Source organism: Gorilla gorilla, chromosome 4 (assembly GCF_029281585.2).
Source record: "Gorilla gorilla gorilla isolate KB3781 chromosome 4, NHGRI_mGorGor1-v2.1_pri, whole genome shotgun sequence".
NCBI classification, from domain to species: domain Eukaryota; kingdom Metazoa; phylum Chordata; class Mammalia; order Primates; family Hominidae; genus Gorilla; species Gorilla gorilla.
Genome location: NC_073228.2, coordinates 48,179,909 through 48,207,774, shown reverse-complemented (window position 1 = coordinate 48,207,774; position 27,866 = coordinate 48,179,909). Strand labels below are relative to the sequence as shown.

At 51.5% G+C, this 27,866-nt stretch overlaps 3 protein-coding genes across 16 annotated transcripts in view; 1 reads left to right on the top strand and 2 right to left on the bottom strand.

The window, feature by feature from the left end:
* The window catches only part of LSM12 (LSM12 homolog), a 32,700-nt gene extending 21,922 nt beyond the window's left edge, over positions 1-10,778 (bottom strand). Inside the window, exons 1-3 of one of the 2 annotated variants that reach the window (XM_004041553.5) lie at positions 10,634-10,778; positions 9,659-9,928; positions 6,991-7,124 (exon numbers count right to left, since the gene is read on the bottom strand). In XM_004041553.5, the coding sequence (XP_004041601.1) occupies positions 6,991-7,124; positions 9,659-9,782 (258 nt within the window). In that variant the 5' untranslated portion in view covers positions 9,783-9,928; positions 10,634-10,778. Of the gene's footprint in view, positions 1-6,990; positions 7,125-9,658; positions 9,929-10,633 lie in introns of those variants that run through there. The other variant, XM_031011426.3, reaches the window with a different exon arrangement.
* A 2,999-nt stretch (positions 10,779-13,777) lies between these two features.
* G6PC3 (glucose-6-phosphatase catalytic subunit 3) lies at positions 13,778-19,535 on the top strand. 3 transcript variants are annotated; one of them, XM_004041551.3, is made up of 6 exons: positions 13,778-14,379; positions 17,351-17,457; positions 17,871-17,961; positions 18,160-18,278; positions 18,501-18,642; positions 18,871-19,535. In XM_004041551.3, the coding sequence occupies exons 1-6, from the start codon at positions 14,162-14,164 to the stop codon at positions 19,232-19,234; spliced, it is 1,041 nt and encodes a 346-aa protein (XP_004041599.1). In that variant the 5' UTR covers positions 13,778-14,161; the 3' UTR covers positions 19,235-19,535. The 3 variants fall into 3 exon arrangements, with proteins under 3 accessions (XP_004041599.1, XP_018883070.1, XP_055243965.1); XM_019027525.4 differs by lacking the exon at positions 18,160-18,278 and having other exon boundaries at positions 13,918-14,379; XM_055387990.2 differs by lacking the exon at positions 18,160-18,278 and having other exon boundaries at positions 13,934-14,379; positions 18,478-18,642.
* A 1,945-nt stretch (positions 19,536-21,480) lies between these two features.
* The window catches only part of HDAC5 (histone deacetylase 5), a 45,566-nt gene continuing 39,180 nt past the window's right edge, over positions 21,481-27,866 (bottom strand). For 10 of the 11 annotated variants that reach the window (XM_055387987.2, XM_063706383.1, XM_063706386.1 and 7 more), the window contains 12 exons: positions 27,730-27,850; positions 26,976-27,025; positions 26,716-26,823; positions 25,940-25,995; positions 25,760-25,847; positions 23,941-24,060; positions 23,580-23,677; positions 23,286-23,404; positions 22,331-22,464; positions 21,982-22,066; positions 21,687-21,852; positions 21,481-21,602 (listed from right to left, as the gene is read on the bottom strand). In XM_055387987.2, the coding sequence (XP_055243962.1) occupies positions 21,563-21,602; positions 21,687-21,852; positions 21,982-22,066; positions 22,331-22,464; positions 23,286-23,404; positions 23,580-23,677; positions 23,941-24,060; positions 25,760-25,847; positions 25,940-25,995; positions 26,716-26,823; positions 26,976-27,025; positions 27,730-27,850 (1,185 nt within the window). In that variant the 3' untranslated portion in view covers positions 21,481-21,562. Of the gene's footprint in view, positions 21,603-21,682; positions 21,853-21,981; positions 22,067-22,330; positions 22,465-23,285; positions 23,405-23,579; positions 23,678-23,940; positions 24,061-25,759; positions 25,848-25,939; positions 25,996-26,715; positions 26,824-26,975; positions 27,026-27,729; positions 27,851-27,866 lie in introns of those variants that run through there. The other variant, XM_063706385.1, reaches the window with a different exon arrangement.

The window sequence follows — 27,866 nt, the reverse complement described above, 5'->3', positions numbered from 1 at the left end:
TAGCCAGGTGGGGTGGCACATGCCTGTAATCCCAGCTACTTGGGAGGCTGAGGCAGGAGAATCGCTTGAACCCGGGAGGCAGAGGTTGTGGTAAGCTGTAATCGTGCCATTGCACTCCAGCTTGGGCAGCAAGAGTGAAACTCTGTCTCAAAAACATAAAAAAATAAGACGGACGTGGTGGGGCGCACCTGTACTCTCAGCTACTCGGGAGGCTGAGACAGGAGAACTGCTTTAGCACAGGAGGCGGAGGTTGCAGTGAGCTGAGATAGAGCGGTGGCACTCCAGCCTGGGCAACAGAGTGAGACTTTTGTTTTCTTTTTTTTTTTGAGACGGAGTCTTGCTCTGTCTCCCAGGCTGGAGTGCAGTGGTGCGATCTCGGCTCACTGCAAGCTCCGCCTCCTGGGTTCACACCATTCTCCTGCCTCAGCCTCCCGAGTAGCTGGGACTACAGGCGCCTGCCACCACGCCCGGCTAATTTTTGCGTTTTTAGTACAGACGGGGTTTCACCATGTTAGCCAGGATGGTCTTGATCTCCTGACCTCGTGATCCGCCTGCCTCGGCCTCTCAAAGTGCTGGGACTACAGGCGTGAGCCACCGTGCCTGGGTGAGACTTCATCTTAAAAAAATAAATAATAATGTGCCAGGTGCAGTGGCTCACGCCTGTAATCCCAGCACTTTGGGAGGCTGAGGTGGGCGGATCATGAGGTCAGGAGTTCAAGACCACCCTGGCCAAGATGGTGAAACCCTGTCTCTACCAAAAATACAAAAATTAGCCAGGTGTGGTGGCAGATGCCTGGAATCCCAGCTACTCCAGAGGCTGTGGTAGAGAACTGCTTGAACCTGGGAGGCAGAGGTTGCAGTGAGCTGAGACAGCACTACTGCATTCCAGCCTGGGAGACAGACGGAGACTCTGTCTCAAAAAAAAAAAAAAAAAAAGTAATAATAATAATAATAATACATAAAGTCAAAGTTTCCGAGAACCTACCAAAGACGTTAAGTGAGAGCCTAGTGTAATGGCATAAATCTTCTATGGGCCCTTTGTCACAATGCCCTCCTTCCCCTGCCTTATCTCATCCCATAATTCAATGAACATTAGTTAGCTACAATAAAAAAATCTGGGCCGGGCACGGTGGCTCACGCCTGTAATCCCAGCACTTTGGGAGTCTGAGATGGGGGGATCATGAGGTCAGGAGACTGAGACCATCCTGGCTAACACGGTGAAACCCTGTCTCTACTAAAAATACAAAAAAATTAGCTGGGCGTCGTGGTGGGCGCCTGTAGTCCCAGCTACTCGGGAGGCTGAGGCAGGAGAATGGCGTGAACCCAGGAGGCGGAGCTTGCAGTGAGCCGAAGATCGCGCCACTGCACTCCAGCCTGGGCGACTGAGAAAGACTATGTCTCGAAAAAAAAAAAAAATAGTAATAATAATAATAATAATTTGGGAGACATTAACTAACATCTGCCAAGTCTAATGACTTTAAAGACTGATCTACTTGGTTCATTCCTAAGTCTTTTCTACTAGACTACCCTGCCCCTGACCACAGAACATAGATGTTTTTCTTTACTTAGAAACGTTACCTAGGGGCTGGGCCAGTGGCTCATACCTGTAATTCTAATACTTTGGGAAGCCGAGGAAGGAGGATTGCTTGAGCCCAGGAGTTAGAGACCATCCTGGGCCACACAGTAAGACCCTGTCTCTACAAAAAAAAAACTAGGCTGGGTGCGGTGCCTCAAGCCTGTAAACCCAGCACTCTGGGAAGCCAAGGCGGGTGGATCATGAGGTCAGGAGTTCGAGATCAGCCTGGTCAACATGGTGAAACCCCATCTCTACTAAAGATACAAAAAATTAGCCAGGCATGGTGGCGCACGCCTGTAATCCCAGCTACTTAGGAGGCTGAGGCAGGAGAATTGCTTGAACCTAGGAAGCAGAGGTTGCAGTGAGCGGAGATCACGGCACCACCACACTCCAGCCTGGGCAACAGGGCAAGACTCCATCTCAAAAAAGAAAGAAAAATTAGCCAGGTGTGGTGGTTTGTGCCGGTAGTCCCAGCTACTTGGGAGGCGAGGTGGAAAGATCACTTGAGCGAACCCTGGAGGTCGAGGCTGCGGTGAGCTGTGACTGCATCATTTGCACTCCAGCCTGGGCACAGTGCGAGACTAACTAAAAAGAAACAAAACAACTACCCAGGTGTGGTGATGGGAGATTGTAGTCCCAGCTACTCAGGAAGCTGAGGTGGGCGGATCACTTGAGGTTATGAGCCAGGAGTTCGAAGCTGGAGTGAGTTATGATCATGCCACTGCACTCTAGCCTGGTCAACAGAATGAGACTATATCTCTAAAAAACAGAACACACACACACACATACACACACACACGAAACATAACTTAGCATTGTACATTATTTAGGGTACTTCATGTTGCCAAACTATGAGTTCCTTGGGCTAAACACAAAGTAATAGAAAAACAGGGGACTTGGCCAGGTGCAGTGGCTCACGCCTATAATCCTAACACTTTAGGAGGCCGAGGCAGGTGGATTATCTGAGGTCAGGAGTTCAAGGCCAGCCTGGTCAACACGGCAAAACCCCATCTCTACTAAAAATAGAAAAATTAGCCAGGCCTGGTGGCAGCAGGCGCCTGTAATCCCAGCTACTCAGGAGGCTGAGACAGGAGAATCGCTTGAACCCAGGAGGCGGAGGTTGCAATGAGCCGAGATCACACCAGGCAAGGGACTGAGACCCTGTCTCAAAAAAAAGAATTCCCCCTACTGCAACCCTATTGTCCTCTCCCAAGCTTCCTCTTACATGCTACTGCTGGAGATAGAAATAAGACTTCTTAGCCTGAAGTGAACTATCAATCGAAAGCAAAACAGGCCAATTTCCAAGAAGTTGCTAGTTTATACCTTCCCTAGTTGAGCTATTATTAAGTATTTCCTGTATAAGCCCTTCTCTTCCATTTCCTGCTAGGTCAGAGTCAACAAATATCCGGTTTTTATCAACAGGTTTAATTAAGCAGATCACTTACTATGTCAGCAAGATGAGCCAATATGTGATGATACCTTTGACTAAAGTTAGAGTAGGCCGGGTGCGGTGGCTCAAGCCTGTAATCCCAGCACTTTGGGAGGCCGAGGCGGGCGGATCACAAGGTCAGGAGATCGAGACCATCCTGGCCAACATGGTGAAACCCCGTCTCTACTAAAAATACAAAAAAATTAGCCGGACGTGGTGGCAGGCGCCTGTAGTCCCAGCTACTCGGGAGGCTGAGGCAGGAGAATGGCATGAACCCGGGAGGTGGAGCTTGCAGTGAGCTGAGATGGCGCCACTGCACTCCAGCCTGGGCAACAGAGCAAGACTCCGTCTCAAAAAATAAATAAAATAAAATAAAATAAAATAAGAGTAGGCTAGTGCTTCTCCAGACTGCAAGCAACTGAAACTTCAACAGTTTTCTTCCAGACATCCCAGAGTACATTAGTTCCCTTCCACATGCTTAAATGATCCTCCATCTTAAGAAAAACTCAAGTCCGTGCTCTTAAAAATGAGACTAACTTTTCACGTCATTCATGCAACATGTTAATAGCTGCCCGAAATAGCTGTTTTCAGCAATAGCCCAACAGGCTCTCTCTAATTCTAAGTCAATCTCCAAAAAGGAATCGCAAAGCATCCTAAAAGGTTGATTTCAAGGGAAAGCCAATATAGCTTACTCATAAACATCTCTGCAAACGGAAGAATGAATAAACGAAATCCAAAGATAACCCTCCAACCTAATTTTAGTTTTTAGTTTCTGACTCCTCTTCCCAGCAAACCTTTTTCAAGATTTGGCAAGCAGGCCACAGAGTAATAAAAGTAAAGATTTCTGGTGTTCCCCAAGCTATTACTTCCTGCTGCTTTCCTCAAAAAGTGGGTAATCAGCTAGTTTACAACAATGCTAGTAAAGAAGGAAAACCCTAAAGGCAAAGATAATCCACAAACTAACCAAGAGCTATATCTACCTGAGGTCAAATATAAGAAGAGAACTGCTTCTTAACAGCTCCTGCTTAACAGTCCCATCCACACTACCCCACCCCCTCTAAATGGTGGAACTCGTTGGTCACAAGAGCCAACTTTCTAACTTCAGAAAATCACCTCTCTTTCAGATCTTTACTACTCACTAAACATCTAGTGACAGACTTATCATACCCTATAAACACCAAAAAATAACTCAGAGCCTACTTGGTTATTTAATATACTAGGAATAATGCTGGGTACAGTGGCTCACGCCTGTAATTCCAGCACTTTGGGAGGCTGAGGCCGGCGGATCACCTGAGGTCGGGAGTTCGAGACCAGCCTGACCAACACGGAGAAACCCCGTCTCTACTAAAAATACAAAATTAGCTGGGTGTGGCTGTGCATGCCTGTAATCCCAGCTACTCAGGAGGCTGAGGCAGGAGAATCACTTGAACCTGGGAGGCGGAGGTTGCGGTGAGCTGAGGTTGCGCCATTGCACTCCAGCCTGGGCAACAAGAGCGAAACTCCATCTCAAAAAAAAAAAAAAAAAACCCAAGGAATAAATTATTTAACAAGTCTTAAAATTTCATGAGCTTATAGAAGACACTCAAACAGCTCCTATACTCTGGTAGAAGGTATATTACTAAGCCAAGGTTTCAAAAACCTATAAGCTTCAAAGAATGGGACATCCCATATAAGACAACACCCATATGAACTCAATAGCCTTCCTTCCAAATCTGTCCCTGGCCATCACTAAAAAATGTGTGGCATTTCCCTAGAATCTGACAAGATAGGAACTCCAGATGTGAGGTAACGACATTCACTAGCCTCAGCCTCAGTTACCCTCTATTATTTTAGTTGCCTAAGTGTTTCCTTGCTTTGCTGAACTGTACAGAACACACCACATTCCCAAGGGAGGCAAAGTAATACACATTATTGCAAGACTCCTCTAGAGGGAAAAACTTCCACCACATTAATTCAAGAGACTTAATGAAAGGCACCTGCTACTAAAATTGGAGGCATCTTATTCATCCAACAAATATTTATTAAATACTCTGTGCAAGGCTCTGTATATTCAATAGTAAATAAAATAGGTATGGTCCCCATCCCTGCAGAATAAAGTTTAGTGAGACAGACACTAGACAAGTAAACAACTATGGCCAGGCGCGGTGGCTCACGCCTGTAATCCCAGCACTTTGGGAGGCCAAGGCGGGCGGATCACAAGGTCAGGATATCGAGACCGTCCTGGCTAACACAGTGAAACCCTGTCTCTACTAAAAATACAAAAAAGTCAGCCGGGCGTGGTGTCGGGCGCCTGTAGTCCCAGCTACTAGGGAGGCTGAGGCAGGAGAATGGCATGAACCCGGGAGGCGGAGCTTGCAGTGAGCCGAGATGGCGCCACTGCACTCCAGCCTGGGCAACAAAGCGAGACTCCATCTCAAAAAAAAAAAAAAGCTATGAATAGGGTAACCTAATCTATACCTGTTGTCCCTGTGTAAAATAAAAGCATTCCCCTTTACTCTCAAAAATGTCCCAGGTTGGACTACAAATGATATGGTCACCTTAACTGTGAAGGACAAGGTACTATGGGAGAGAATAATGCAGGCAAATTACTTCAGCCTGGGTGATCAGAGAAGACTTCTTGGAAGACGTGCCATTTAACTGAGTCCTGATGGGTGGTAAGGCTCCAGTCATTCTGGAAGGAAAAATGTTCCAAGTACAGGAGACAGCACAGGCTATGAGAGGGCTTGAGGCATTATTATGATCAACATCAATTTTGACTAAATAAACGGAATTGTCAAAAAAGTGACTTAGGGCCAGGCATGGTGGCTCACACCTGTAATCCCAGCACTTTGGGAGGCTGAGGCAGGCAGATCACTTGAGGTCAGAAGTTCAAGACCAGCCTGGCCAGCATGGTGAAACCCCATCTCTACTAATAATACAAAAATTGAGCCAGAAGCAGTGGCTCACACCTATAATCTTACCACTTTGGGAGGCCGAGGTAAGCGGACTGCCTGAGCTCAGGAGTTCAAGACCAGCCTGGGCAACACAGTGAAACCCCGTCTCTACTAAAATAAAACAAATTAGCCGGGTGTAACAGTGTGTGCCTGTCTCCAAAAAAAAAAAAATTTGGCCAGGCATCGTGGCACACACCTGTAGTCCCAACTACTCCAGAGGCTGAGGCACGAGAATCACTTAACCCGGGAGGCGGAGGTTACAGTGAGCCGAGATCGCGTCACTGCACTCCAGCCTGGGCGACACAGAGAGACTCTGTCTCAAAAAAAAGGCCGGGCGCAGTGGCTCAAATAAAAAGAAAGACTTGGGCAGGCATGGTGACGCATGCATGTAATCCCAGCTACTCAGAAGGTTGAGGCAGGAGGGTCACTTGAGCCCAGGCGTTCAAGTTCAACCTGGGCAACAAAGCAAGACCCTGTCTCACACATACACACACAAAAGTGACTTGGGGGTTCCCAGAGATCAACTTGTATGTGCAAGATTAAAATATGCTAAGCATGTAACTGTTAGAACTCAAAATTCAAACATAAAGACAAAAAAGAACCTTTAAGACAGTGGCTTTCAAACTTTTCTAAGTCATGAAACCCTCCGAGAATCTGAAAAACACTTTAGATCTTCACGCAGAAAATGCATATATTCACGTATGCACACATCCACATATACACAATTTGAAGACGTTCATAGGTAACGCCACCACCCAAACCCCAGCAGCACCATTAGTTCATCATGAACTCCAAGATTTAAAAAGTCCTCTTTCATAAAGGCAGAAGCAAGCTCTCAACTTATTTGGGAGTTAAGCTACTTCTTAAGATCTACTGATAACATCCAGGAATAAAGAGAAAAACTAAACCTACATTTTTTAAAAAGATATCAGAACAAACAATTTTAAGTCAATTTTAAAAAATGAAAAATAGACAACAATGTATCACTAAGACTCAATGAGACTCATCTTTCCCATCATTTTAGAGAGCCAGATCTGCCCTTGAGTCCTTACCTTACTAACATTGAGTGAAGCTAGGGGAGGAGGGGTTTCTGTTCGGTCATTAATTATTTCCACTTCTGAAACATACTGTAAGTTTATGAGCAAGATGTCTGCATGGTTGGGCTTTCCACTGGAAGAGGGACATTCTGGTGAGAAAAAAAAAAGTTAAGGAAAAATAGGACAAGCAGAGGCACTGACACATCCCAAAAGGGGCATAGAAAACACGATTCACACAAGGCTTGTAAAAGGCAGGCCAGGAGCATGAGGGCCTTATAAGAATCACGGTTCTCCTCAGGAAATCTCTGCCTGTCACCTTCCTCCTGCCCAAATCCTTGGAAGCTTCCAAAGGAGTTCTGTCACCTTCTCTCTACTGGCTTTATGGAGAGGCATAATGCAGATTTAATGCGTTTGTCTTGAACCTATGAGACAGACAAAAGAGCTAGACCTTTCTGTTCTTCGTATAATACTCTCTGTGTCTGCACAGTATTCTTTTTACTCTTTCAGATGTGAGCTTTCCCATTTTGCAGAGGAGAAAACTACATACTGGGAAGGAAATTCACCCAAGGTGACCCAGCCAGTTAATCCATTCATTCATTCACAAACTCATTCTCCAACCATTTAAGAGCCTACTGTATGTCAAGTAAAAGTTGAGTAATTCAGCCAGGCTCACGTGATGGCTCACGCCTGTAATCTCAACACTTTGGGAGGCTGAGGCGGGCAGATTACTTGAGGTCAGGAGTTCGAGACCAGCCTGGCCAAAGTGGCAAAACCCCGTCACTACCAAAAAAACAAAAAAAAATTAGCCGGGTGTGGTGGCACATGCCTGTAATCCCAGCTACTGTGGAGCCTGAGGCAGGAGAATCACTTGAACATGGGAAGCGGAGGTTGCAGTGAGCCGAGATGGTGCCACTGCACTCCAGCCTAGGTGACAGAGCGAGACTCCGTCTCAAAAAAAAAAAAAAAAAAAAAGTAATTCCTAGTTACAAAACCCTTCCAACTAAACCACTAATGTAAAAGGTCTTATTTCTTCCAGGTGTAACCTCTTATTTTTTTAAAAAAGCAACTATTCTTAGGCCGCGCGGTGGCTCACGCCGGTAATCCCAGCACTCTGGGAGGCCGAGGCAGGTGGATCACGAGGTCAGGAGATCGAGACCAACCTGGCTAACACGGTGAAACCCCGTCTCTACTAAAAATACAGAAAATTAGCCGGGCACGGTGGCGTATGCCTGCAATCCCAGCTACTCGGGAGGCTGAGGCAGAAGAATCGCTTGAATCCGGGAGGCGGAAGTTGCAGTAAGCCGAAATCACGCCATTGCACTCCAGCCTGGGCAATAAGAGTGAAACTCCGTCTCAAAAAACAAAACAAAACAAAAAGCCGGGCGGTGGCTCAGGTCTGTAATCCCAGCACTTTGGGAGGCCGAGGCCAGCGGATCACGAGGTCAGAAGTTCGAGACCATCCTGGCCAACATGGTGATACCCCATCTCTGTTAAAAAAAAACATATACAAAAATTAGCTGGGCGTGGTGGCGCGTGCCCGTAATCCCAGCTACTCCGGAGGCTGAGGCAGGAGAATCGCTCGAACCAGGGAGTCGGAGGTTGCAGTGAGCCGAGATTGCGCCACCGCACTCCATCCTAGCGACAGAGCGAGACTCCATCTTAAAAAAAAAAAAAAAAAAGATGCCATAAAAAATTACTCCTCCAAAAAAAAATTCCAATAAACCCACCTGTGGCTCACATAAAAAGGGAAGCCGTGGCACATTTATCCCAACAAGGAAGTGTTTCATTTCCAAGACTGAGTTTCCTGGAGTAATTCAGAAGTCACTTCCACCCCAAAGAAGCAGGCCACCTTTTCCAATCAGTTTAACATTGCTACTTTCAAAAGGGAGGCTACTACTACGTAAAAGGACTCCATGTGCTGGACTGATCAAGGAAGCATGAGAACTTCACTCTTTCACCTGTAACTCACACATCCCCAAACCACATAAGCCCCTGGCAAGCCCTCTCTGGAACAGGTTTCCAATGCAAACATCCCCTAAACAGCAACTTCCAAACGACCGAGAAGCCTAAAAATCAGCACAGCCCCCCCACCACACATACGCACGCATCAGCGAAACAAGCCACTATCCCTAGTTCAGATACAAACTCTGCCCTGAACTTACTCTCCCCCAAAACAGGCAAGGACCAGTTTGGTCACCATCCCACCGCCCTTCCTTGGACGAAATCCCATCAGTGCACATGCCCTCCTAAATTCCATACCTTTGCCCTACCAGCAGTTCCTTACCCTAAACACCCCTCCCCATAATATTTCACCCGCCCCTCCTTTCCATCCGGGCTCCAATCCATCAGCCCCCTCCCACCACCACCCCCTCTCCTAATTACTGTGTCCCCTCTCATAACGTTCCCCCCGAAAAGCCATCCCCGTGTCAAGCCCTCCTCCACCCACTGATCCTCGGTAAAGCCCCAGCTCCCGCAAAGAGAGAGAGACAGGATCCCCAAAGCTGACCGAAGGGCCCGCGGGAGGGGGAGGGGAGCTCAGAGCCGTGCGCATGCGCCCCGGGCGCCGCGGTAGCCGGTCGCCCCTAGGCCCGGAGAGAGCCCCAGCCGCCGCCGTCGTCCCCCACCCCCCGACCACCGCACCTACACGCCAGCCCGGACTCGGGCTTCAAGCAGGGAAGGATACTTAAAGCCAGCATTTTGGATTGGTAGTCAAAGGCTACCACCTCGCCCTGCAGCCGCTGCTCCTGGCACGTCCGGCACGACACCTGGCTCCCAACGCTGAAGTACTCGCCCGGAGGAGCCGCCATCTTGGGAGTGCAGCCGCGGCCGGCGGCGGCGGCGGCAGCAGCGGGCGAAAGCCGGGCCCCCAGTGAGCGCCGCGACGCGACGCCGCGCACGGAGCGTGCTTGCGTCACACGCCGGGGCGTGGCCTGGCGCTGGTTGGGGCGGGAGCCTAGGTGGAGTGGGAAAGAAGAGGAAATAAAGGGGAATCTGAAAAGTATTTGTATAGCTGCGTCCGCTCGGTTAAATGCTTGTAGAGTCCATTTTAGAAGTTAAGGATAGATGACCCACGTGGAATGAAAAGGGGAAAGAGGAGGGAGCTGCAGTCTCCATTATATGCACACCTTCCACACAAGAGTTTAATGAATGAATTTTATAAAATATGTTAACCCCATTTTGCATATGAGGAATCAGAGCCTCAGAGGACTTAACGATACTTGGACAAGATGATTATAAGGCTGGGAGCGGTGGCTCACGCCTGTAATCCCAGCACTTTGGGAGGCCGAGGCGGGTGGATCACCTGAGGTCAGGGGTTCGAGACCAGCCTGGCCAACATGGTGAAACCCCGTCTCTACTAAAAATACAAAAATAAGCCGGGTATGGTGGCGCGTGCCTGTAATCCCAGCTACTAGGGGGACTGAGGCTGGAGGATCTCTTGAACCTGGAAGGCGGAGGTTGCACTGAGCCAAGATTGTGCCACTGCACTCTAGCCTGGGCAACAGAGCGAGACTCTGTCTCAAAACAAACAAACAAAAAAAGATGATTATAACTACTGAGTGATAGTGGAAAGAACATTGGCTGTGGAGTTAGATAAGCTGGAACCAGAATCCGAGGTCAGCCTCTTACTAAATCACCTGACCTTGAGCAAGCAAATTACCTGATCCTGTTTCTTCATAGGCATTTGTATTGTCACTTCTTGAGCATCTAACAGCCCTTTGAGGTAGGAATCAATGTCCTCCTTTTACATAAACTAAGTTTTAGACTAAACTTGTCCACGGTTCCACAACTAGCAAAAACAGTCTGCCTATTTCCAAGGACGGTGCTATTTACTGCTATACTCTGTTACATAATAATACCTACCTCATAGTTAGGAGGTTTAAATGCGGTAACGGGTATAAGTGCATGGCATGTACTAGGTCTTTAATAAATGGTAGTTCCCCCTTAGTCACCCATCACTCTTAGAAGTCAAGACACTTCCCTTTCTCCCTTTTTGCCCTCTCTCCCAGAAAGCCAGGCAAAAGGCAGGAATGAGGAGCAGCGGATAGTGACAAAAAGGGGCTTGGAGGAGGGGTTTTGCGCCCCTGCCCTTTAATGTCCGTCTGATGTACAAAACAGTCGTTTTCTTAATCTTATGCAAAGGACTATGCGCGTGCATTTTCAAGCCCTACTACCACCAATGGCTGTCGCTAACCCACCCACCCCTCACTATAGAAATTTTGGATCCTCGCTTCATGTACAAGAAACAGGTTGACCTTTCTCTAGTCCAGAGGGAGGCAAAGGGCCAGTCTTGGCGCGGCTTAACCTGAACAAAGTTCAAAAGTATTTCCTTGCCCTCCAAGAAACATAAACTTCCTGGTGTTGGAAGTATTGATACACTCATTATAATAGGAATAAAAATTCTGCTCCTTCATAGTGTGCTTTTTCAGAGAACTTTTTTTTTTTTTTTTTTTGAGATAGAGCCTCGCTCTGTCACCCAGACTGGAGTGCAGTGGCGCCATCTTGGCTCACTGCAACCCGCACCTCCCAGGTTCAAGCGATTCTCCTGCCTCAGCTTCCGGAGTAGCTGGAATTACAGGCACGAGCCACCATGCCCGGCTAATTTTTGTACTTTTAATACAGATGGGGTTTTACCATGTTGGCCAGGCTGGTCTCAAACTCCTGGGCTCACGCAATCTTCCCGCCTCGGCCGGCCTCTCAAAGTGCTGGGATTACGGGCGTGAGCCATGTGGCCGGCCTCAGAGAACTTTCATGCCTCTCATCCTTGTTCTGGCCCCCATAATAAATCATACATAATTGCCATTCCAGTTTTCCACTTTTTATATGGAATCGTGATTATAGGTTTTCATATAAGACTTCTAGGAGCCATTAGGAAAGTCCTTCTTGGAGGAAGTGAAAAATCTCTACTGAGACCTGAAGGATTGGCAAGAAAAAAGAGTGGCCATGTTCCAGGCAGAGGGAACTGCACGGGCCAGGACCCCTAAGAGGAGAGAACTTGGTGATTTCAAGGAACGTATAGGTCAGAAATATTACAAAGCGGAGTGTGGGAGTAGGCTGCTTAAGGTTGAGGGCAAACTTTCAAAGACTCAGTAAACAATGTAGGCTTTCTCTTCGGCAATTAAAAAACTTCCTGGTATTGTCCGGGCACAGTGGCTCACGCCTGTAATCCCAGCACTTTGGGAGACCGAGGCGGGCGGATCACGAGGTCATGAGATCAAGACCATCCTGGCTAACACGGTGAAACCCCGTCTCTACTAAAAATACTAAAAATTAGCCAGGTGTGGTGGTGGGTGCCTGTAGTCCCAGCTACTTAGGAGGCTGAGGCAGGAGAATGGCGTGAACCCAGGAGGCAGAGGTTGCAGTGAGCTAAGATCGCGCCACTGCACTCCATCCTGGGGGACAGAGCGAGACTCCGTCTCAAAAAAAAAAAACTTCCTGGTGTTGGAGGTATTGGTATAATCATTGTAATAGGAATAAAAATTCTGTTCACTACAAAGGCAATAAACGAAGATTTATATCCAGCTTCCCTCCCTTATACCTTTTTTTTTTTTTTTTGAGACGGAATTTCTCTCTTGTTGCCCAAGCTGGAATGCAATGGCACAATCTTGGCTCACCACAACCTCCACGTCCTGGGCTCAAGCGATTCACCTCTCTCAGCCTCCTGAGTAGCTGGGATTACAGGCATGTGCCACCACACCCAGCTAATTTTGTGTTTTTAGTAGAGACACGGTTTGGTTTCTCCACGTTGGTCAGACTAGTCTCCAACTCCTGACCTCAGGTGATCCACCCGCCCTGGCCTCCCAAAGTGCTGGGATTACAGGGGTGAGCCACTGTGCCCAGCACCTTTTTTTTTTTTTTTTTTTTTTTTTGAGATAGAGTCTCGCCCTGTCGCCCAGGCTGGAGTGCAGTGGTCCCATCTCGGCTCACCGCAACCTCCGCCTCCCGGGTTCAAGCGATTCTCCTGCTTCAGCCTCCCTAGTAGCTGAGACTACAGGCGCGTGCCCCCACGCCCAGCTAATTTTTGTATTTTTAGTAGAGATGGGGTTTAACTATGTTGGCCAGGCTGGTCTGGAACTCCTGACCTTGTGATCCGACCGCCTCGGCCTCCCAAAGTGCTGGGATTACAGGTGTGAGTCGCCGCGCCCGGCAAAAAAAAAAAAACAACTTTTCAAGAACAAAGTTGATTGAGGTAGAAAGAAACTAAGGAGACACTGTTCAACAGTATTCTAGGCAGGACCTCGCCTAGAATAGCTGAGATTTCTATTTTCTATGTGAGTTCCCCCAGATGACTGTTTCAAACTCTGTCGCGGGTGTGTGCCAATCCTCTTCCCATACCAACACTGTTACTATCTCTTGGTTTCATCTGCCTAAGCAGGGTTTTGGATGGCAGGAGGATGGGGGTGGGGGAAGCAAGGGAAGAACTGGAAGGAAGTGTGACTTTGCGCTATATGTGAGAATTCGCCTTTTTAGGGAAGACCCCTCAAAATCAAGAGACTTATCTGTCAGCCTCCAAATTAATAGCAGGCGAATTAGAAAGGGGGAGTCTTGAGGCTGGGGAGGAAGGAGTGAACTGATTAGGGGTGTATGCAAATTTAGGATCCCGCTTCAGCTCCCAGGAGGAGGGGCTGTCTGCAGCCTTTTCTCCAAAGGATCTCAGATTTATTTATTTATTTATTTTTTTGCTGGTTTTTTTTTTTTTTTTTTTTTTTCGGTGGGTATTGGTGCTGGAGAAGAGAGGTCCGGTGGGGAAAGAATCCCGGCCCTGGAGATTATATATCCGCCTTCGCATCAGTGGAGCAGGGACGCTGGGAGCGCGCGCGGCCCGCCGGCTAGTCCGTCCCCTGACCCGGAACCGCACTGGTGCCGCCGCTAGCCGGCTGCCCACGTGCCTGCAACAGCGGCCACGTGGGGCCCTGAGGAAACGCCTTTACAAAGGTTTGTCCCCTGCGCTGCCCAGTAGGGAGGAAAACCGGAGGAGAGCGCAGGAGGAAACAGTACCGGCTGGAGGCCGGTCTTGCAGGAGCGGGGGACTGCCGGGGGCGGGGCTTGGTGGTGACCGCTGGCGGGGCGGGGCCTGGGGCTCAGAGGGGTGGGCTTTGGAGAGCAGAGGGTCGACGCTGCTTCGTTGCCTGGACTCTTTGGTTTCCGCCCTGGAGCAAGCCCTGGCCTGGTCGGCAGCTGGGCCGCCATGGAGTCCACGCTGGGCGCGGGCATCGTGATAGCCGAGGCGCTACAGAACCAGCTAGCCTGGCTGGAGAACGTGTGGCTCTGGATCACCTTTCTGGGCGATCCCAAGATCCTCTTTCTGTTCTACTTCCCCGCGGCCTACTACGCCTCCCGCCGTGTGGGCATCGCGGTGCTCTGGATCAGCCTCATCACCGAGTGGCTCAACCTCATCTTCAAGTGGTGAGACAGAGAAACCCTCCGGCATCCTGGTCCCCACCCCCGAGGGCCCTGAGTCATGTGTAAGCCCTGGTCTCTTTCAGCAGCTGTCTCAAGGGCCTTCCCACCCCTACTCTGTAGTCCCTGATTTTTTTTCCCCTTGAGCATCTTTGTGCAGCTTGGACTCAAACCTCAGAGTCCAACCATCCTACTCATTAGACCAGTGTTCTTCAAACTGGTCTGATGGAAAAATCACCTAAGGGGCGTGTCTAAAATGTAAATATCCCATCCTCATCTCACACTTACTAATTTAGAAACTCCAAGGGGTTGGGAATTTATTTTTTATTTTTTATTTTTGGTTTATGGGAATTCATATTTTAACAAATATGGTGATTTAAGTAGTGGAGACTCCTACCTCTCAACTCACTTTTTCATTCATCTATTCATTCATTTGCTATAATTTTTCAGAAGCATGCTTTGTGCTGGGCATCACGGTAGCTGCTAAGGACAGAGACACCTTGCAGATTAAGGTGTGGTCCCTGGACCATGCCCAACGGCATAGGCAGCACTTGAAAACTAGCTAAAAACGCAGACTCTCAGGCCCCGGGCCAGAGCTACTGAATCAAAATCTGCATTTTAACAAGGTTCCCAGGTGATTCCCTGTGCGTATGCAGTAAAGTTTGGGCTAAAGCACTGCTTTCCAGGGAACACTTTCTCTTCTTTCTCTTTCATTCACCAGTAGACTCTTCACACTGAGACTTAGAAGCCAGGAATCCCAGGGACATGGGTGGAGGCCCTGTGGCCCCTGGGGCTGGGCATGCAGCCACACCTCCCTTCACCTCAGCCTCTGTTGCCAGATCCTCAGCCTGGGGGAAGGAAGGGAGGCTCATAGGAGGTATTTCAATGAGCTGGAATGACTTGCTGAAAAACAACATAGAGTTCCCCTCCCTTCCACTCTTTTCCACCAGGGCCTCATCCTTTTGTAAAGGGAACCACAGTGGTCTGTTCACTTCTTTCTTGCCTAATTGCCCTTTGCTTTGTGCTCTCCTCTCTCAAAGTCTGTATAAGCCTCCCCCTCTATTCCTTGTCCCCCAAAGATCACAATCTCCTTCAGACACTATTAATGTCCCCCAAGTGGCAAAGTTCCTATTCATTTTCATTTTCTTTTTTTTTTTTTTTTTTTTGAGACGGAGTCTCGCTCAGTCGCCCAGGCTGGAGTGCAGTGGCGCAATCTTGGCTCACTGCAAACTCCGCCTCCCGGCTTCATGCCATTCTCCTGCCTCAGCCTCCCAAGTAGCTGTGATTACAGGCGTGTGCCACCACACTCGGCTAATTTTTGTGTTTTTAGTAGAGAAGGGGTTTCGCCTTGTTGGCCAGGCTGGTCTCAAACTCCGGACCTCAGGTGATCCGCCCGCTTCAGCCTCCCAAAGTGCTGGGATTATAGGCGTGAGCAACCTGGCATTCTTTTTTTTTTTTTTTTAATTCTTTTTGAGATGGAGTCTTGCTCTGTTGCCCAGGCTGGCGTGCAATGGCATGATCTTGGCTCACTGCAACCTCTGTCTCTCAGGTTCAAGAGATTCTTCTGCCTCAGCCTCCCCCGTAGCTGTGATTATCGGCACCCACCACCACGCCCGGCTAATTTTTTATTTCTAGTAGAGACACGGTTTCACCTTGTTGGTCAGGCTGGTCTCAAACTCCTGGCCTCAAGTGATCCACCCTCCTCTGCCTCCCAAAGTGCTGGGATTACGGGCATGAGCCACCGCGCCTGGCACCCCCGTTTATTTTCTGTGCGAGCACTTGATGTATATATACTAGGCTCAGTTTTCAGAGGGGAGAGGCAAGTGCCTTCTGTATCTCCCTCCCCAGCACGTGGCTTCCTGCCAGCATCTCTTTTGCTATCCCATCTTTTCTCTTTCTGGCCACAGCAGCCTCTTCATTGTGTGGTTCCCAGGGCCCAGCCAAGCACTTGCTAGACCAGAGGATTTTGACATTTTTTTGTCCTCCTTATTCTTTCTCAGCCTTCTCTGTCCATTTCCCACCCCCATTTTCAGACCTGAGAGGCTCACCTAAATAATTTAGGTGTGGATAATTCAGGCTGTAACTGGGGACATGGAGGCAGGGGTAGCAGGAGGGTTAGTGAGGGCCTGGAGGAGAGAGCTGGGTCCTGGACTCTCTGTGGATGATAAGAGCTGGCCTTGCAGTGAGAGGGGGTAGAGTGGGACGGCTGAGTATCTCAGAGCACACACACGGCTTACCACAATCTCTTGCCTCTGTATCAGTTTTATTTTTTATTTTATTTACTTTTTCTTTTTTTGAGACAGAATCTCACTCCATCACCAGGCTGGAGTACAATGGCACAATCACAACTCACTGCAGCCTCAACCTCCTGGGCTCAAGTGATCCTTCCCACTTCAGCCTCTGGAGTAGCAGGGACTACAGGCGCACCCCAAGATGCCTGGCTAATTTTTGTATTTTTTGTAGAGATGGGGTTTTGTCATGTTGCCCAGGCTATTCTCGAACTCCTGGGCTCAAGTGATCTGCCCGCCCAGCCTCCCAAGTAGCTGAGACTATAGGTGTGCACCACCACTTCCAGCTAGTTTTTTGTTTTTGTTGAATCTGGGTCTTGCTATGTTGCCCAGGCTGGTCATGAACTCCTCGCTTCAAGTGATCCTCCAGCTAAGGCCTCCCAAAGTACTGGGATTACAGTCATGAGCCACTGTACCTGGCCCCAGACTAGTTTTTAAAAATAGTGTTTCCACAGGCTGAGGGTTAGGAAAAAAAAAAAGAAAAGAAATAGTGTGCTTTCTTTCTCCTGTTCTAAGGTAGAAAACCATGGCAAGGTATCCATGGATACCTTGAGAGCAGTGGACAGAATCGTAGTCCCTTTTTGACTTCACCCCTCAGGCCGTCCAGAGTACTCCGTGTCCTGCCCACCTTGTACCCCCCCTGGCTGTGTGTGCATGTGGAAAGTCATCTTGCATCTGTTCTCTTCCAGGTTTCTTTTTGGAGACAGGCCCTTTTGGTGGGTCCATGAGTCTGGTTACTACAGCCAGGCTCCAGCCCAGGTTCACCAGTTCCCCTCTTCTTGTGAGACTGGTCCAGGTGGGAAGCCTCAAACATTCTCCCTTTCCCAACGTGGTTAGGGTTCGGGTGAACATTTCAGAGTACTTTTCAGCCTGGGTGGCCCAGCCAAAGGACCAGCCTCTCAATTACTGGCCCAGAGAACAAAAGAACCCCAGGGAGACCAAGCTGAGTTATGGGAGGAGGGCACTCATGCTATGTACCAGCTGCCCACCTTGTATAGAGGACAGCCAAGAGACACAGATCAGGACAGAAACCTGAGCGCAGTGACCTCAGGTGGCAGTAAAAAGGCCTCAGAGCAGAGCAAGTTATGAATCAGTGCTGGGGAAAAGCTCTTCTCAGCCAGGAGAGGCAGCTGTACTATTGAGGCATCACCAGGGGCCCCGGGGTTCTGCCTCCATCTTCTCACCACGAGCTTCTGGATTTGCTGGCAGGCAGCCCTTCTGGACACTGCATGATCACAGGAGCAGCCCTCTGGCCCATAATGACGGCCCTGTCTTCGCAGGTGGCCACTCGGGCCCGCAGGTATACCCTTGGCATTGCCCACCATTGGGAGCAGGGGTGATGGCACCCTGTACCTAATAGACCCAGCAGCATGGCAGCCTGGGAGCTGGAGTTTTGGGGACCCTAGGTTGTGTGGTTCAACCATGGAGTACCTGGGTGCTGCAGGAGGCCAAGCTGTGTATGGACATGCTCTGAGCTCCTTGCCTCTCTTCTTTCTAGCCGCTGGGTAAGGGTGATGCCTAGTCTGGCTTATTGCACCTTCCTTTTGGCGGTTGGCTTGTCGCGAATCTTCATCTTAGCACATTTCCCTCACCAGGTGCTGGCTGGCCTAATAACTGGTGAGCAACTGGGGCAACGGGGTGGACTGAGAGGATGCCTTTGGCAGTGGGAGGATCAGTCTAGGATCTTCCAATCGCTCCCAGCTTCTGTAGAGCCCACCCCAGAGGCCCCCCATTATGTCTCAGTTTATTCTCTTGCCAAGCTGCACTGCAGCTGGGGGTCGGGGTGGGGAGGGTCATATCCCCAAACTCCTTGAAGCTGTTGTCACTCCACTCTCCTAGGCGCTGTCCTGGGCTGGCTGATGACTCCCCGAGTGCCTATGGAGCGGGAGCTAAGCTTCTATGGGTTGACTGCACTGGCCCTCATGCTAGGCACCAGCCTCATCTATTGGACCCTCTTTACACTGGGCCTGGATCTTTCTTGGTAAGTCTCGCTTTGAAGCCTAGGCAGGCTGGGCCCTGTCCTATCTCGCCTGCACCTAGCCTGGTGTGTCTCTGGTTCATTATAGCTAAAAAAGGACACATTACCTATTCACATAGACCCTCACAGGCACAAAACAGAACATGGGAGTGGGCCCCAAGGGCAGATAGCCAAGAGCCAGTGGCCTTCTATGTTCCAGCCTCTCCTGGCAAGAACTCTTCTTCCCCACAGGTCCATCAGCCTAGCCTTCAAGTGGTGTGAGCGGCCTGAGTGGATACACATGGATAGCCGGCCCTTTGCCTCCCTGAGCCGTGACTCAGGGGCTGCCCTGGGCCTGGGCATTGCCTTGCACTCTCCCTGCTATGCCCAGGTGCGTCGGGCACAGCTGGGAAATGGCCAGAAGATAGCCTGCCTTGTGCTGGCCATGGGGCTGCTGGGCCCCCTGGACTGGCTGGGCCACCCCCCTCAGATCAGCCTCTTCTACATTTTCAATTTCCTCAAGTACACCCTCTGGCCATGCCTAGTCCTGGCCCTCGTGCCCTGGGCAGTGCACATGTTCAGTGCCCAGGAAGCACCGCCCATCCACTCTTCCTGACTTCTTGTGTGCCTCCCTTTCCTTTCCCTCCCACAAAGCCATCACTCTGTGACCACCACACTCCAGGAGGCAGCCCCATCCCCTTCCAGCCCCTAAGTAGGCCCTCCCCTCCCTAAATCTGCTTCCGCACCACCTGGTCTTAGCCCCAAAGATGGGCCTTCTCTCTCCCAGATAAGTTGGTCCTCCCTCTGCCTTTCCTCTCAAGCCCCCGAAGAGCAAAGGCAACAGCAAGACCAGCAGGTTCTTGCAACACTGTGAGGGGCAGCCAGGGCGGCCCCAATAAAGCCCTTGAATACTTTGAGATTCCTTTCTTGCCTATGCGCACATCTCCATGGGCCTTGCCTGTGTATGCACAAGTGGAACCTTTGCCAGGCTGCTCCAGTAGTCTCTGTGCCATCTCCAGCCCTGTTTCCAGGGGCAGAGAGGCAGGAAAGGAGGGCTGTAAACTCAGGTGAGACCTCTCAGCCCTGGGTCCCCTGCCTCATCACTGCCTAGGCCACATGAGAGGTCCCATGAGATGCTGTGACTATATTCAGTGTAACCCTGTCTTTCACTTACAGGACAGATCTTGCGCCCCAACCTCCAGTTTCCTAAATTGGCTTCTAGTCCAGGGGCTGGAGAAAAGAGTAGTGTTTTTGGCTAGAAAGGAGGATGAGAACCTCTACTCCATTTGGGAGCCCAGAGAATAGAGACATTGGCCCCAGAAGGCACTGCCAGAAACAAGTTTATTTACACAAGGACACACAGTGTAACGGGTTACAAAATGCTTAACTGAAATCCATATCCAGGGAGACAAAGCAAGGAGTGGGTTTACATGAGAACCAGACCAGCCACAGGGAGAGAGTGGGTAGGGGGCCGGGAGCCTGGGGCTCAGCACAGAGAGGCCTAGTACACTGGGCCTAGCCCCATCCCCATCCCCCAGGAGGATCTAAAACAAACACACAAGCACACTATGAACCGATGGTGCTGGGACTCCTGCCCCTCCCCTGGCTCCCTCAATCCTGCTCAGGCCCCCATAGGATAATAAATATGTAAACAGATTGGTGGGGCCCTGGGGATAGAAGGAGAGAAAGTATATGTGGTACTGGGGAGGAGGAGGAAGGAAGAGTCAGCCCCCTAGGAGCCACTTCCCATCTTTGGTTTCCTACAGGCTGGATAGCATCCCCTGGAAGCCTTGTAGGCCCACAGCCCCTGGCAGGGCTCCTGGGAAAGAGAAGGGACAGCGCCCAGCCCCCTCCTGGTCTTAGCTCCCTTGGGCTGGTGGTCAGCAAAGGGAGCCCAGAAGGTATGGAAGCTCCAGCTGAGAGCCGACTCCTGGATCCCTGGGTTCTGGCCTTACCCCTTCTAGAACCTCCATTCTCACCATCCCCAGGATCCAAAGCAAAAGACCCCAGGAGGGAGGTGAGCCTCTGCCCCTTCTCCCCGCAGCATGCTGGATGGCTGGGAAAATCTGGTCCTGACAGCAGGGGGGCTCTCACCAGCCTGGAGCCCCTCTGCAGGGACCACCTTCTCCCCTTGCCCAGGCTGTGCCAGCAGAGGGGCAGGGAGGCCATCCGAGTAAGGTGGGGAGCAGACCTGGTTCTGTTACTCCTCCTGGCCCCTGAGAACCCAGGAAACCAGTCCTCTCCTTCCCCACACACTTTCACCCTCTCAGCCCCGGGGAAGGGGAAGTAGGCTGTGAGGAGTGTGAGGCAAGACAGCCCTCCTCACAGACTGCAGGCCACAGCTTGGGCACCAGCCTCCCATCAGTGCTGAGACCAAGAGGAAGGAGGAGGAGAGGGGTCTGTGCAGAGATGGTGAGGACGAAAGAAGGGGAAAGGGTGGAGAATCGCAGGGTGGGTGCCCACCTCCCCTCCACTCTGCATCTTAAAGACAGTAGTGGATCCTCCAGATCCTCCCCTGAGGCTGGAGAAGGGAGGAGAGTGAAATTAAGGCATTTCCCCCCAAGTCAGCTGAAACCAAGGCACCGACTTCCCGTTCCCTCCTCACTCAGGGGGGCCCCAGAACTGGAGAGTACTGTCTGGGCCCCCGTGCCCACCTTGAGCTGGCCCAGGCTCCAAGGAGGAAAAGGACAGAATGCAGGAAAATGGGTGGAGGGACACATGGGACAGGGCTGGGAAGACACCGCCACCCCCTGCAGAGGGAGCAGGCTTCTAGAGCTGAGGTGGAAGCCACAGGGCTGGGGGCCTGAGGCAGTGTAGAGGAGCAGGAGGGGCAAGGCTGAGAGACCCACACGGCACACCTTGTTGAATGTGTGACTTTTTGTTTTTAATAGAAAAAATAAACAAAATCACAATAGTGAAGCCCAGAGGGATGGGGGCCGGGGCGTCACAGGGCAGGCTCCTGCTCCATGGGCTCCTCTGCCGGCCTGTGGGGCAAGCATAGGGGAGGGTATTGAGTGGGGCGCACCAGCAGGGGCGAGGGCAGAGAGGTGGTGCGGGTTGCTGCTTACCTGGGGCTGTGCTCCCGGGCTGCCGCAGCCTGGGCCTGCTCGGCCCCTACCGACAGCAAGGCCATGGCGCTCACAGTCTCGGCCTCCTCGGTCTCACCTGCTTGGGCCTCTCGCAGGGACCGGCCCAGACCAGCGGCGAACTTCTGCACACAGCTCCAGTGTTTGCCTGTGGACGAGAGACAGGCAAGGGGTCAGGGAGGGCAGAGGACACCCACATGAACAGTCCCAGTCCTGGTGCTCCCACAAGCTTTGTGCCCCCTTGGCAGCCTGAGCCCCTCTACGTGTCCTCACGCACTCTGGATCTCGATGACTTTCTCTAGCGTGGCCACTGCGTTGATGTTGGGCTTTTGCTGCAAGACTGCCTCATCCAAGGGCTGCAGCTGGCAGGGGAAAGAAGAGAAGGCTTAGGGTGGGGAGTAGGGTTGCCATGCATACCCCTCTAACTGCCCCACTCAGCCCCAGATATCCCTCACAACAGGGGCAAACATGGCCTTTTTGGACAAACCCATACTCAGAAAGCCTGGCCATTAGCTGTTCCTTAGGACCAAGGAAAAGCTTCCTAAGGGGCTCCCAGTGCTGGCTGACCCCTTGCTGGCCCCTCAGCCCTCTGGCCTGCCACCTCCCAGCTCCTTCCCACCCCTTACCTCTACACTGAGCAGAGCCGAGACACAAGCCTCAGAGGCATCACAGATGGCGGTCAAGTCATGGCCTCCCTCCAGGGCCAGCACCACCCGGCCCCCTGCCAGGGTCATCAGCTGCCTGGTCAAGTGGCCAAAACCTTTGAGGATGGGTGAAGAGAGGAAGAAGAAATGGCGAAAGGTAATCAATTCAAGAGCCAGTAAGAGAAGGAGAGAAAAAAGGCCAGGCGCGGTGGCTCACGCCTGTAATCCCAGCACTTTGGGAGGCCAAGGCGGGCAGATCACAAGGTCAGGAGTTCGAGACCAGCCTGACCAACATGGTGAAACCCCATCTCTACTAAAAATACAATAATTAGCCGGCCATGGTGGCACGTGCCTGTAATCCCAGCTACTTGGGAGGCTGAGGCAGGAGGATGGCATGAACCCAGGAGGCGGAGGTTGCAGTGAGCCGAGATCACGCCATTGCACTCCAGCCTGGGTGATAGAGTGAGACTCCACCTCAAAAAAAAAAAAAAAAAAAGAAAGAAAAGGAGAGAAAAAGAAACACAAGAGGTGGGACAAATAGCACAAAATGTGATGGGAGATATAAACCCAAATATATCCATAATAAAATGCAGCATCAGTGGACTAAATGCCCTATCACAGTCAAAACATTAACAGACTGGCTGAAGACTCCAATGACAAGGAGCATCACTGAAACACCAGGGACCAACAAGCCCATCTCTACAGCTCCGGCAGGATACATCCTCTATCCTCTGCTACCCCACTTCCACCTCCTATCCCCTCAAGGCCGGGGTTGGCAGAGGACAAGTTGGGGGAGTTACCAAGATGATTCCAAGTCTAGGCCCTGCCCCCTGCTTTCCCCGTCCGCTGCAATATCAGTCTGTTCCCTGCCCCATGCCCCACTGGACTCGATATCCTCACTGTTTCACTTCCTCCCTCAATCCCCCAGCAGGCTTACATCTGGCGGTGACAGAGTAGCCACCCAGAGGAGACAGATGTCCTTCAACAGCATCAAACCCGGCGGAGACTAGGACCACATCGGGTGAGAACTCGTGGGCAATGGGCATCACCACTGTCCTGCAAACAGATGGCCCAAGCTGAGCCCGGCAGATGACCAGGCCAGGCCTCGCCCCACTGTTATCCTCCCAGAGACAACCCCCTCTACCCACACTGAACTGAGTGCCTTCTGTCCCTCCCACTGCAGGGCCCAGAGGGGCTCCCCTTGACTACCATGGCCCTTTTCAGTCCCTACCTGAAGGCTGTAAGGTACTCCACGTCTCCAATGGGGGGGTCCACACCTCCTGTCCATGCCACGTTCACATTGTACCCCACGCCTGGTCCTCCACCAACCTGGCACCAGAGTTGGGGAGAGGGCTATTCTCACCACCTGGGAATCCGAAACATTGCCCCTGCCCTCACCCCTGCCTCCAGATCTCACTCCACTGACCTCTGCTCTGCCTGGAGGGGCAGTCAGGTCAGTGTGGTCCTCCCACTAGGAGCCAGACTCCCCAGGTACCAACACCACCATGGGCCTCCGTGGCTCCCCGCCAGGTCCCATTGTGCCACCTCCCAGAGGGGCCAGGAGGGTCTGCATTTACGCCCAGGAGCTGTACCTCTTCAGGAGCCCCAGAGCCTGGAAAGAAGTTCCCATTGTCATAGCGATGCAGAGAGATGTAGAGCACAGAGGGGTCGTTGTAGAACGCCTGCTGGGTGCCATTGCCATGGTGAATGTCCTATGAGGGGAGGTAGAAGCATCGGGAAAATGGCCCGCGCTCTGACCCAATGGTCAAATTCCACCTGTCAGCTGAGCACTGTAGCTCATGCCTGTAATCCTAGTATTTTGGGAGGCTGAGGGCTGGGAGGATCGCTTGAGCCCAGGACTCCACCCTTGGCCACAGGGCATCCATATTCTGTTCACAATGGTATTGCACACCCCACACTTCTCTAACTAGGTCTGAGCCTCTGTGGGGTGGCACTGTGTAGGTGATATTCAAAACCACGGGATAAATGTGGCATATCTCCCTACAGAACCCATTCCACTTCACAGTTTTGAGGAAAACATTAAGGCTAGTAGGGAATTTAAAACAGGCAGATAAGATTCTTTCTTTTTTTTTTTTGAGACCAAGTTTCACTCTTGTTGCCCAGGCTGGAGTGCAGTGGCACGATCTGGGCTCACTGCAACCTCCACCTCCCGGGTTCAAGCGATTCTCCTGCCTCAGCCTCCCGAGTAGCTGGGATTACAGGCGCCCACCACTATGCCCGGCCAATTTTTTTTGTATTTTTAGTAGAGATGGGGTTTCACCATGTTGCCCAGGCTGGTCTCAAACTTCTGACCTCAGGTGATCCACCCACCTTGGCCTCCCAAAGTGCTGGGATTACAGGCATGAGTCACTGTACCCGGCCTTTTTTGTTTTCCTTTTTCTTTTTTCTTTTTTTTTTTTTTTGAGACAGAATCTCACTCTGTCATCGAGGCTGGAGTGCAGTGCCATGATCTTGACTCACTGCAACCTCCACTTCCTGGGTTCAAGGAGTTCTCCTGCCTCAGCCTCCCCAATAGGTGGGATTACAGGCTCCCGCCACCACACCTAGCTAATTTTTTTGAATTTTCAGTGGAGACAGGGTTTCACCATGTTGGCCAGCCTGGTCTCGAACTCCTGACCCCAAGTGATTCACCCACCTTGGCCTCCCAAAGTGCTGGGATTACAGGCTTTGAGCCATTGTGCCCAACCACAAGCACATAAGATTCTGAAGGAGGATCCAACATTTACATGAATTTTTAAGCCAGAATTGGGCTTCCAAGAGATTTTGTCCTTCCTGAGGCTTGCTCCTGGCTACTTCCCCAGCTCACAGAGAGTGGCGTGTGCCTCTGCCTCCACCATTAGGAGCAGGGTTTGGGAAGCACCCATGGTAGCAAGAGCAGAGTGCTGGGGCCAAAAGCCTTGGTCTGAAACCCAGTGCCGACATCCCCAGCTGAGTGGCCTTGGGTAAGTCACGCAACAACACCTTTGTTCACAGAAATGGACATCCTCGTTCTTACTACTCGAGGTGGCCATGAAGTACTCATTGGGTTCCTGGTATACAGTCTGCTCCTAATTGTAGCGGGTGGGAGGAAATATCGGCTACTAGCAATGGCAGCAGCGTCACTACCGTTCAAGGTAGGAAATCCCCTTCGTTGCTTGAAACTGCAACGTGAGGGCCAAGATGGAACAGGAGCTAAATGTCTTTCATAGTTGAGGAGGGAGCCCTGTTGGAATGTGACATTTGTCATCCGGCAGGAGCCCCAGCGCCCTTCCTTCTGCACCCACACCCAGCACCCGAGGATGAGGACGACTGGGGTGCTTGAAGGTGGGGCTGGGGGAGGAGACTTCCTGAAGGCTGACCCTGGTCCTAGCTCTACCCGCCCCTGCCCAGCCCCACCAGCTCACTGCCTACCCAGTCCACGATGAGGACCTTGCCCACGTTCAACTTCTGCTGTAGGAGTTTTGCGGTGATGGCTACAGAGTTGAAGAAGCAGAATCCCCTGAGGAGGGGAGAAAAGGGCAGGAGGTCAGCCTCAGCATGACGTTTGCAAGAGACAGGAAGGGGTGAGGGCAGGGAATCTAGGGCACTCACATGGCTGTGGATTCCTCGGCGTGGTGTCCTGGGGGCCGGATGATGGCAAATCCATTCTGAAGAGGTGCAGGCAGAGGTGACAGACAAGATCCAGGCAGGAAGGCCGTGGAGGGGGTAGCACAGGACAGAAGCACAAGCCAGGCAGGGAAGTGAACACAAACCAGAAAAGCAGATCTATATGTTTAACGCACAATTTTGTTGGGGTTTGTTTTTTTATGGGTTTTTTTGGAGACAGAGTCTTGCTTTGTCACCCAGGCTGGAGTGCAGTGGCGCGATCATGGCTCACTACAACCTTGGCCTCCCAGGCTCAGACAATCCTTCCACCTCAGTCTCCTGAATAGCTAGGACTACAAGCACACGCCACCACACCTGGTTAATTTTCTGTAGAGACAGCGTTTTACTATGTTGCCCAGGCTGGTCTCGAACTCCTGGGCTCAAGCTATCTGCCCACCTCGGCCTCCCAAAGTGTTGAGATTACAGGTATGAGCCACTGTGCCCAGCCTCAACGGACCATTTTGAATGCCAACCATGAGGCTTGAGCAGGCAGACACTATTTCTGCCTCGAGACACCCACGAGAGCACTGGGCATTAGTGTCTTTTTGTTGGTCCCTCATAACCTGAATTCCCAGCTGGCAACTCCTTCCCACCCTGGTGCCTGAGAGTTGAGCTTGCAAAGGACAGTGCCTCACTGAAAGGATCCCAAGGCTGCCCCTGTCCTCTGCCTCTGAGGAGCAGGGCCATGCCAAGGGGCACTGAGGTCACAAGCACACGCTCACCTTGAGCTCTCCTGCAGCCACCTTGAAGGCCAGCTCCAGCAGGCAGCCCACTGCCATGCGCACAGCACTGGACGAGTGCATCTCATTCCACACGGTGTCACTGTCCACCTGCAAGGCAGGAAAGCAGGTTTCAGTGTGCCCCCTGCAGGGCAAGAACAGGGGAGGGCACCTGGACAGTGGGCCAGCGGCTGTGGTAGGCAGGGAAGAGACAGACCTAGGAGAGCCGCCCGCCCACCCCCACTGCTGTATGCCCTACTCACCCCGATGCCCCCACAAGGCAGCACAGCATACATCTTCTGGCTGATGGGGCCTGCACGGAAGAGGAATAGAGCTACTCTAGAAGTGGCCTCGGGCGGATCACCTGAGGTCAGGAGTTCGAGACCAGCCTGGACAACATGATGAAACCCCATCTCTACTAAAAATACAAAACTTAGCTGGGCGTGGTGGCACACACCTGTAAACCCAGCTACTCAATAGGCTCAGGCAAGAGAGTCGCTTGAGCCTGGGAGACAGAGGTCGCAGTGAGCTGAGATTGCACCACTGTACTCCAGCCTGGCCAACAGAGCAAGACTGTCTCAAAAAAAAAAAAAAAAAGGCACCTCAACTGCCACAGGGCTACAGGCTTAGCCACCAAAAATGAGGGCTCAGACCCAAGTACAAGACAGGCCTCTGCAGCCCACACCAGTTGGGAGCTGTCAGTCCTCTGTCCTTGGGGATGTCCTACCTCTGGGGGCAGGTGGCAGGGAGAGAGGAGCATGATAAGCCGGGGAGGAGGGGAACAAAGCAGTCCCCCCAGCCGAGCACTTCCATCCTCCTGCACCGCGCCCCACAGCATGCTCTATGTTAGTGGCGCCCTCTGGAGGTGTGTGACGTGATAATTGTGCCACCTCTGCCGCAGTAATGCCCTATGCCCATGGGGACAACCCTCCTAGCCTGGCCAGGCAGTCTTCCTGAGAGCCCCCATCCCACCCTGACACTGAACATGCCTGCCCGCCCACCCATGTGCCAGCTCACCGAGCAACTTCTTGCTGTCTAGCTTCTGCCGGTTGAGGGGGCTGGTCCCATAGAGCAGGGTGTGGTATTCAGAGTGCACTGTCTGGATCTCATCTAGCGTGGCTTTGCGACCTCGGATCCGCTGCCAGGAGGATCAG

Bases quoted from the DNA above. Each gene is read 5' to 3' on its own strand.
- G6PC3 (XM_004041551.3), top strand. From the start codon at position 14,162: ATGGAGTCCACGCTGGGCGCGGGCATCGTGATAGCCGAGGCGCTACAG. The intron at 14,380-17,350 runs GTGAGACAGAGA...GTTCTCTTCCAG, and splicing joins CTCAACCTCATCTTCAAGTG to GTTTCTTTTTGGAGACAGGC. The intron at 18,643-18,870 runs GTAAGTCTCGCT...TCTTCCCCACAG, and splicing joins CTGGGCCTGGATCTTTCTTG to GTCCATCAGCCTAGCCTTCA.